This window comes from Oncorhynchus kisutch, linkage group LG5 (assembly GCF_002021735.2).
Source record: "Oncorhynchus kisutch isolate 150728-3 linkage group LG5, Okis_V2, whole genome shotgun sequence".
Classification (NCBI taxonomy): domain Eukaryota; kingdom Metazoa; phylum Chordata; class Actinopteri; order Salmoniformes; family Salmonidae; genus Oncorhynchus; species Oncorhynchus kisutch.
Genome location: NC_034178.2, coordinates 35,391,964 through 35,401,992, shown reverse-complemented (window position 1 = coordinate 35,401,992; position 10,029 = coordinate 35,391,964). Strand labels below are relative to the sequence as shown.

General features: G+C 42.0%; 1 protein-coding gene across 1 annotated transcript; it reads right to left on the bottom strand.

Annotated features, from left to right (window-relative positions):
* Positions 1-5,033: 5,033 nt before the first annotated feature.
* Positions 5,034-6,187, bottom strand: LOC109891524 (opioid growth factor receptor-like). The gene is given in 5 exon segments (XM_020484078.1): positions 5,034-5,382; positions 5,533-5,681; positions 5,828-5,894; positions 5,965-6,043; positions 6,127-6,187. Coding segments are annotated over 5 exon segments (693 nt in total). The 5' UTR covers positions 6,176-6,187.
* Positions 6,188-10,029: the final 3,842 nt, after the last annotated feature.

The window sequence follows — 10,029 nt, the reverse complement described above, 5'->3', positions numbered from 1 at the left end:
GTTAATAAAACCGAGTCTGCGAAATATATAGGCCTAGACTGCGTTTTACGTGAAATATGGTCTATTAAAGGCTCTGCAGTGGCAGAGCAGAGCTGTTGCAAAGAAAGTTTGAGGAAGTGAGGTTATGTTTATACTGGATCTCCCGCCCTTACCTACCGTCAACAAATCATGTAAATGGGGAGCTATATGGAGCCCCCGCATTGATACAAAATTTGGGCGGCGCACAGTGATGCGGAACAGAGCTCAATTTGGCCCCTGCGTGCCTCCAGAGGCTCCGCGATTGTGTCACAACTTCCATACGACGCATCTGACCACATTTTCAGATCAAGCATAAAATTATTTTTAGTGGTGTTTGATTATGACGCAGGCTACATCGATTACAACACCAGGGAACTGGACAGCTCCCCCAAAGGAATCGTGAAAAAGCAAACATTGCCCAAACAACAACGCTCTTAGCTGACACTCTTACAGGTTAACTCAACGTGCTTGCTTGGGAAACTATTAAAAAGTTGAATTGTAAATAACGCATCTTCTAGGACCATGAAATGCTTAATGCGGTAATCAGCACTATAGCAACAATAACAAAGTGGACTCCTCACCCTTGGTTTGGTAAAAAGTCGAGGGATGGGTCTGGAAAAATGCTACCATTCTCAAATTCATAGACAGCTATGGACGCCAGGACCATCCATGATATAAAAAATGTTTTTTTGTGACTATATACGTTTCTTCATTTTTTTTGTTTTCTAACGTTGGAGTAAAACAAGCTTATATTTTGGTTTCTGATGGGGTATGACAGTTGAACTAAGCTTATGATATATAAATTATATTATTCAAGAATCAATGGGTGCATATTAAATTATAAATCCCAAAAATGTATGTAGCAACTACTGTTTGCCCCTTGAAGTTACATCGCAACTGCGAAACTAGGCCCTGATATATCCGTCGGTCTCTCTTGGACTGTCACCTTCAGTGTTCTCCAGACAGTCCCGCGGAAAATTGCCAATTTGGTTTTCAAAGTGTGAGGCAATGACGTAGGTTACGCTATGGTTTAAATGGTTATTTGTTCAATTATGTAGGCTATATGCCGTGGTTCGCCATATAAGATGGATAAATGTAGCCTATGCCTACAAGTGGATATCGATCAACTTGAAACGCACTTTACTCTGCCTCTCTCTGAGCTGCTATTTCACTGACGACCAGCAACTATTTTCTAGAATTCCTAGCTTCCCGAATATCCAGCGATTTTACTATTGCCCCTATTCTGGGCGCAGGCCTAGGCCTATATGATCAAGTGCGTCGGATAAATTACTTCCCAAGTAATTATATTTTTTCAGTAGCCTATTGTGAGGGAAATGGTTCATAGAAATAGGCCTATAGGCTACTGTGATTGGACAGTAGCCCACGATTTGATTACGCTACAAATGAATAGGCCTACGATAGCATATATTTTATAATCGAGGACGGGGTTTATGCAGTATTCCATGGCGTCCGTCTTGTAACCAGTATTGTCGGCCAATCTGTAGGCCTAGATACTGCATCTGTCTCAAAGGCTACATAATCTCACTCACGCCAAATTGGAACATCGTCCATTTTAGCGGGGCTAGAAACTGTTGTCTACAAGGCTGTTGTCACCGGTAGTAGTGGAATACTGAGATTCGACGTGAAGATCAGTGTCTGGGTGTTAGCAGGCAATGCGGAGGCTGGAGGGTCAACGAAAAGTCAACAGCCTAAATAACTCATGCTGTATTCGTAGGTAGTTCGAAAAATACCATGTCTCAACAGCAGAGCTAGAGAGCTTTGTATCATGTAGCCTTCCCGTCTGGGCTCGGAAGAGCGGTCATGTTTCTCCTCCTCGGACAGTATGTGCTTGTATGTTCAGCAGTTAAGCACTGAATGGATGCATCTATAGTATTGCTAATTACAGTTGGCAGTCATTTTGTTTAAACTTGGTCAATTAAACCTACTGTATGGCAATCTCTGTCATTTATGGATTGTCTTTCCATTACATTTTTTTTGTTTGAGATGTAATGTTCAGAGACTGTAATAAACACCACATAGACTCCGTTTATCTAAACTTTATTAAAATTACATTTCGAAGTCATATTTATGCAAATCATTAGGCTCCCCTGGTGGTACATGGTTAGGCACTAAATATATTTTAAATATTTTAAACAGAAAGTATTTTGAAATACCTTTTCAGGCAAGCATTCAAAGCTGAACATTTACCCCCAAATCAAAATAACAAATTCCCCAAACTAAAAATATGCTATTACAAAATAAACCAATAACATAATCGTTGCAGGTTTGAAAAAAGTAATCAATAGTATAACATTTGTATTGTTTTGAAACGTGGATAACAACCCACTGATATTATACATGTGATCAGAAATCAGATGTAATAAATTGATTAACTTTAAATAGCTTCTACACCCAATCCATAACACTCCTGAACAGCTAATCAAATGGCTACCCAGACCACTGCCACTCTCTGCTTTCCTGTCTGTAGCTACCCCACTCTTATGATCATTGGTATCATTCTTTCAAAACCATACCGCTTGGTTCACGATCTGCTCCCTTACCCGCAGCTCCCTTCTTTCATCATGATCAGTGTTAGTCATTCCCTCTGAAACGTTGATACGTTCGGGAAGTTCATGCTCTGCTGGCTTATCTGCAGCTCTCTGTGATCAGTAATTCTCGTTGAATGATCGTCAGTAATTCTCTCTGAATGATCGTCTGTAACTCTCTCTGAATGTCCACTGCTAGGTCGACAATCTGACTGCTTCGGATAATCAATGGTGGGGTGCTGACTAGTGTTGGGGGTCGTTATAGAGCTACCTCTATCAGAAGCTCCATAACTGGATTGAGCAGTATCGTTTTACCTAATTGGTAGAGCCTCATGGGATGAATCAGCATTGGTGTTTTGATTCCTTCCACCAGTAGACTTTGTGCCCTGACTAGTCCCTTTGTTTCTCAGAGTGTACCTCGTCGACAGATCAGGCACGTTATCACGAGGTATGGATACATTTTTATTTATTTCGCCTTTATTTAACCAAGTTCTCATTTACAATTGCGACCTGGTCAAGATAAAGCAAAGCAGTTCAACACATACAACAGAGTTACACATGGAGTAAAACAAACATACAGTCAATAATACAGTAGAAAAATAAGTCTATATACAATGTGAGCAAATGAAGTGAGATAAGCGAGGTAAAGGCAAAAAAAAGGACATGGTGGCGAAGTAAATACAATATAGCAAGTAAAACACTGGAATGGTTGATTTTCAGTGGAAGAATGTGCAAAGTAGAGAGAAATAATGGTGTGCAAAATAAATAAATACAGTAGGGAAAGAGTTGTTTGGGCTATGTACAGGTGCAGTAATCTGTGAGCTGGTGCTTAAAGCTAGTGAGGGAGATAAGTGTTTCCAGTTTCAGAGATTTTTGTAGTTCATTCCAGTCATTGGCAGTAGAGAACTGGAAGGAGAGGCGGCCAAAGGAAGAATTGGTTTTGGGGGTGACCAGAGAGATATACCTGCTGGAGCCTGTGCTACAGGTGGGTGCTGCTATGGTGACCAGCGAGCTGAGATAAGGGGGGACTTTACCTAGCAGGGTCTTGCAGATGACCTGGAGCCAGTGGGTTTGGTGATGAGTATGAAGCGAGGAGCCTGCCAACGAGAGCGTACAGGTCGCAGTGGTGGGTAGTATATGGGACTTGTGACAAAACGGATGGCACTGTGATAGACCGCATCCAATTTATTGAGTAGGGTATTGGAGGCTATTTTGTAAATGACATCGCCGAAGTCGAGGATTGGTAGGATGGTCAGTTTTACAAGGGTATGTTTGGCAGCATGAGCGAAGGATGCTTTGTTGCAAAATAGGAAGCCAATTCTAGATTTAACTTTGGATTGGAGATGTTTGATGTGAGTCTGGAAGGAGAGTTTACAGTCTAACCAGACACCTAGAATATGTGGACAACTTCAAATACCTAAGTCAGAGCTGTCCAGAGTAGTGATGTTGGACAGGCGGGCAGGTAGCGATCGGTTGAAGAGCATGCATTTAGTTTTACTTGCATTTAAGAGCAATTGGAGGCCACGGAAGGAGAGTTATGGCATTGAAGCTCGTCTGGAGGGTTGTTAACACAGTGTCCAAAGAAGGGCCATAAGTATACAGAATGGTGTCGTCTGCATAGAGGTGGATCAGAGACTCACCAGCAGCAAGAGCGACATCATTGATGTATACAGAGAATAGAGTCGGTCCAAGAATTGAACCCTGTGGCACCCCATAGAGACTGCCAGAGGCCCGGACTACAGACCCTCCGATTTGACACACTGAACTCTATCAGAGAAGTAGTTGGTGAACCAGGCGAGGCAACCATTTGAGAAACCAAGGCTGTCGAGTCTGCCGATGAGGATGTGGTGATTGACAGAGTCGAAAGCCTTGGCCAGGTTAATGAATACGGCTACACAGTATTGTTTCTTATCGATGGCGGTTAAGATATCGTTTACGACCTTGAGCGTGGCTGAGGTTCACCCATGACCAGCTCTGAAACCAGATTGCATAGCGGAGAAAGTATGGTGGGATTCGAAATGGTCGGTAATCTGTTTGTTGACTTGGCTTTCGAAGACCTTAGAAAGGCAGGGCTTTCGAAGACCTTAGAAAGGCAGGGTAGGATAGATATAGGTCTGTAGGAGTTTGGGTCAAGAGTGTCCTCCCCCTTTGAAGTGGAGGATGACAGCAGCTGCTTTCCAATCTTAGCCACTGTAACAGTACTCTTCCTGTGTTGTGTTCAATCAATCATCGACACGAGTTCCAACTTGTAACACCAGTCATGGAGCTTTATTCTGATAGAAACAGCACAAAATTGCACATCATGCAATGCACAACTCTGCCCTCACGCAAGCTGGTTTGGTGCTTGTTCACTACATGTCTCAACCATGCATCGTTTGGCGACCCTAATCACATTACATCACTAACCTCACCTGCCATTCCACTCCTATCCATTGGCTCATTCTTGTTAACATCGTGAGAGACAGACTGTTAACTGGCAGTGTTGTCGTCAATGTCATCCTGTTTCAGATCAATTGGGTTATCATCATCTGGGAATGTCTCTCCCCTGAATATACTCTGGATTGTCTTGGGGCACCACACAAACTCATGTTTGGGCTCATAGTGTGCGTAGGCATACTTAACTATATTCCTGCGCTCTTGCTTATCAATGACAGCGAAGATGAAGTAGTTGAGGGCACTTTCCTTCACATTGTACAGCTTGTCTTTGACAAGAGTCTGCTCTAGGAAGAAGCGGACCAGTGGGGCCTGGTAGTGGGGGAACCCCAGAGTGCCCAGGCACTTCAGGATGCGGGTGATGCGCAGGTTGTTGTGTGTGTTTCTGCCATGAACAAAAACACAAGGGTACTGTTAACCTCAAAAGCACTGTTATTCTCAGATGTTTAATTTGAAAGCTGAAATCTTAGCTAGTATGTATTGCAATCACTTTAAAATAATAACAGTTAAATGACCAAAGGAAGACATTTCTAACCTTTCCAGGTTGTCAAATCTCTCACGCCAGTTGTTCGCCAGTTTCACTTCCCCTGTTATGTCATTTGACAGCTCTATGCCGTAGAAGTCCAGCATGAGCTTGTAGGATGCAACCAGCCTCTGCTTTGCTGTGCCATCTTCAAGGAAAGCCTGAGGAGGAAGCGGATTGTCATTCAGAACGATTATGAACACATTTTCATTTGTTTCTAAGCCCACAGTCAATAGATAATGTATGATATATGTAAATGCAGTATGCAGAGAACACTTTCCTTGTTCAAAGAAACTACTAGAAGTACCTAAATTTCCTTCTTGGTGAGTTCCTTGGCTTGATAATTAATTCCTGGTTCTTGAAGTGGGAACAACCTAAATAAAATGTTCGTGTATTAAACAAATATTTTAAACAATTTAACTTAGAAATGTAAAGGAAACTGACCATTGGATGTATGAGTGAACTTCTTCCAGTTTTGAATATTTCCTGTGCCATTTATTGTGAAAGTCCTCAATGAAGACACCTAATCAGAGCAAAGTTTACAGTTAAACATGTCCATGTCTTGTCAAATTGAAACTGCGCGGAAAGAAACAGTAAATAGTTTACCATCAGGGGAGGAGGGTATTTGTCCACGGTAGAACTGTAAATTAGGCATTTCATCATGGGGGGAAAGTAATGCAAATTCAGAATTTAGGATATTTCAGAGAGCTGTATTAAAACCGTACAATCTCAGAGTAATTGGCCAGTAAAATTATGACTCAAATCATTCCGCTTTTCCATATACTACATAAAGAGATGAGTACTTGCTTACTTGTTGTTGCCCACCAATGTACAAATTTGATTCTTGCCCCTGTGGAAACAAGAACAAAGGTCTAAAGACTATGTACAAACTATTGACTGATTGATAGTCAGCAGCAGCAACATACTATGATTGAGGTGGATATATTTTATAGCATAAAGTGTGTAAGATTGTGTGAAGAAAATAATGACTTACTGGATAATGATGCCTGTACATTTGCATATCTCTTGCTGCACTTCTGAATCTGTTAAACTTGTTTGACTGAAAACACATTCACTCCATGAGTTCACAAAATGGCAAATATGTCACGACTTCCGCCGAAGTCAGTTCCTCTCCTTGTTTGGCGGCGGTCGGCATCACCGGTCTTCTAGCCATCGTCGATTCATTTTCCATTTGTTTTGTCTTGTTTTCCTACACACCTGGTTCTCATTTCCCTCATTAATTGTTGTGTATTTAACTCTCTGTTCCCCCCATGTCTTGTGTGGAATTGTTTGTAAGTGCTTGTGCACATGTTTACTGGTGCGCGTCGGGTTTTGTACCCATGTTTGTCATTTCTTTATGCCGATGGTTTTGCTATTAAACTGCTCCGGCTATTACCTAGTTCTGCTCTCCTGCGTCTGACTTCCCTGCCACCAGTTACGCACCCCTTACAAAATACTGGAAACACAATATTGATACGCCCACGTGTCTGAGCTATATAAAGTAAAACAAACTTGGAGGGAAACTTTTACTAGCTGCTTATTAATCATATCCATTTTAGACGGACGTAATAAAAACACAATAATTATTAAACCCTTGACTAAAGCTTTATATGGTGAGCGATAGCCTTACATTACTCAATAGAACTACTCATCAATTTGAGACCCAATGTTGTACAAATTAAATAAATATTTAGAAATGAGGTCCCAAAAAACAGTCTCTCAATGTATCAGTACGTAAAGTATAAGAACAAAGCATTTACTTGTTGCGACCAACCGGTGTACTGGTGTATCCGCTCCTGAGGCAATACAACAGTGAGCATGTGGTACAAAGGACAATAGTGATTCATAGGCCTGACATTTCTCTGCAGATGTTGGCATATACAGTGCCTTCAGGAAGTATTCATACCCCTTGACTAATTCCACATTTTGTCGTGTTACAGCCTGAATTCAAAATGGATTACATTTTTTTGAAATCCACCTCTCTACACACAACGACAAAGTAAAAATATGTTTTTAGAAATGTTTGCAAATGTTTTGAAAATGAAATACAGACATATCTAAGTATTCAAATCCCTGAGTCAATTCATGTTAATCACCATTGGCAGCAATTACAGCTGTGTCTTTCTGGGTAAGTAAGACCTTTGCACACCTGGATTGAACAATATTCTTTAAAAATGATTCAAGCGCTGTCATGTTGATCATTGCTTAACAGACATTTAAGTCTTGCCATAGATTTTCAAGATTATTTAAATCAAAACTGTAACTAGTCCACTCAGCAACATTCAATGTCTCAGGAAAATTAAATGTTGTCTTGGTAAGCAACTCCAGTGTATATTTGGCCATGTATTTTAGGTTATTGTCCTGCTGAAAGATGAATTTGTCTCCCAGTGTCTGTTGGAAAGCAGACTGAACCATGTTTTCCTGTAGGATTTTGCCTGTGCTGAGCTCTATTCCGTTTCTCATTCTAAAACTCCCTAGTCCTAGCCGATGTTAAGCATACCCATAACATGATGCAACCACCACCATGCTTGAAAATATGAGTGATGTGTTGTATTTATAAAAAAGCTTTGTATTCAGAACTTAAAGTAAATTTCATCCCTGCTAGCTAGCTGCTAAAGAGTGGCTATAGTGGCTAACGCCCCTGCCATGAAGCTAGCACCAGTTAGCCGCTGTTAGTGTTCTAATACTGGAGAGTTGAGACCAAATCACGGACGCTGGACAGAGTGGATTTCAGTTGTAACAAAAGGCAGTTTATTAAAGTCAAAGATATCTTGTCCTGCAGTTTAACGTGCACGGATCTATTCACATAACTCAGTAGGGAGTTAGGTGAAAAAGGGACTTATACAGGGGTTACAGTGGTTTTTATACATTGAATAAAGTAGATAGTCTTGTCGTGTTGCCTTCTGAATGGTCCCGAAAGGTTGGAGGCGGACCTGCTCTAGCCAGAGCAGGAGCCCCATTGGTGCACAGCAGAGTCTTCTGCTCTGGGCACCCGACCAGTAGAGGGGGGGATTAAGTGTGTGTGTTTATGCAAGAAGGTATTTGTGTGTCAGGGGATCGTGAGGTAGGGAGAACTGAGAGGGGCAGTTTTATGGCTGGGTGTATGTGTTCGTGCGATGGAATGTCTGTGTTTCCTGGGGTCGTGAGACAAAAGAGCTGAGGGGGGCTGGGTGTGTGAGCTGGTTCCTGTTTTAGCAGGGGTACATAAAATGACTTGAGTCAGGCGGTTTAGTTTGGCGCTGTATAATATATGAGCTATGTGTATGAGTATAGATACATACATAGGTACGTATACATACATACGTACGCATACATATACATACATACGTATACATACGTACGTATACATACGTACGTATACATACGTACGTACACATACGTACGTACGTATACATACATACGTATATATATATATATATATATATATATATATATATATATATATATATATATATATGTGTATGTATGTATATATGTGTATGTATGTATATGTGTATGTATGTATATGTGTGTATATATATATATATGACACCGCGGGCCAGGCGCATCTCCCGGCTAGTAAACAGAATTACTACAGCTAAAATACCTCTTTCGCCATCTGGCCCGGACCCCTTGTTGACACAGCACCCCGCTGTACCACCACGACTGGTCCGCCGACGTAACTCCATCCGCTGTACCCTTCACCGGCCTTTGCCGGACGACGGCGCAGACACTTCTACTTACCCCGGCCTGCAAACTTAAAACGCTATGTCTCCAGCGTAGTAACGACTACCCCGTGGCTTCCCTGTTCCATCTATTGCTGTTCACTGGACCCTATGTTCACTTGGCTACATAGCTGATAACTGCTGGACTGTTCATTACTCACTCAATTTTATTTTTTGTTTATCTGTCGGCCCCAGCCTTGAACTCAGGCCCTGTGTGTAGTTAACCAACCCTCTCTTCCCATATTCATTGCCAATTTACCTGTTGTCTTAGCTGATAATCTGTTGTTGTCTTACCCGTTGTTGTCTTAGCTAGCTCTCCCAATCAATCCTGTGATTGCTTTATGCCTCGCTTTATGTCTCTCTCAAATTACAATATGCCTTGTACACTGCTTAGGATAGTTATAGTTGAGTTTACTGTTTTAGTTTACTGCGGAGCCCGTAGTCCCACTCAACATGCCTCAGATACCTCCTTTGTCCCACCTCCCACACATGCGGGACCTCACCCAGCATAACTAGCCCGTCCAGAGATGCAACCTCTATCACTCAGGGCCTGGGTTTACCTCCACTGTACCCGCACCCCACCATACCCCTGTCTGTACATTATGCCCTGAATCTATTCTACCACACCCAGAAATCTGCTCCTGTCCCCAACGCACTAGACGACCAGTTTTGATAGCCTTTAGCCGTACCCTCATCCTACTCCTCCTGTTCCTCGGGTGATGTGGAGGTTAACCCAGGCCATTCTGTGTACATCTGGCCCTTCTTTGGACACTGTATCCCCAGGCACTCTCATCTGTTGACCGCA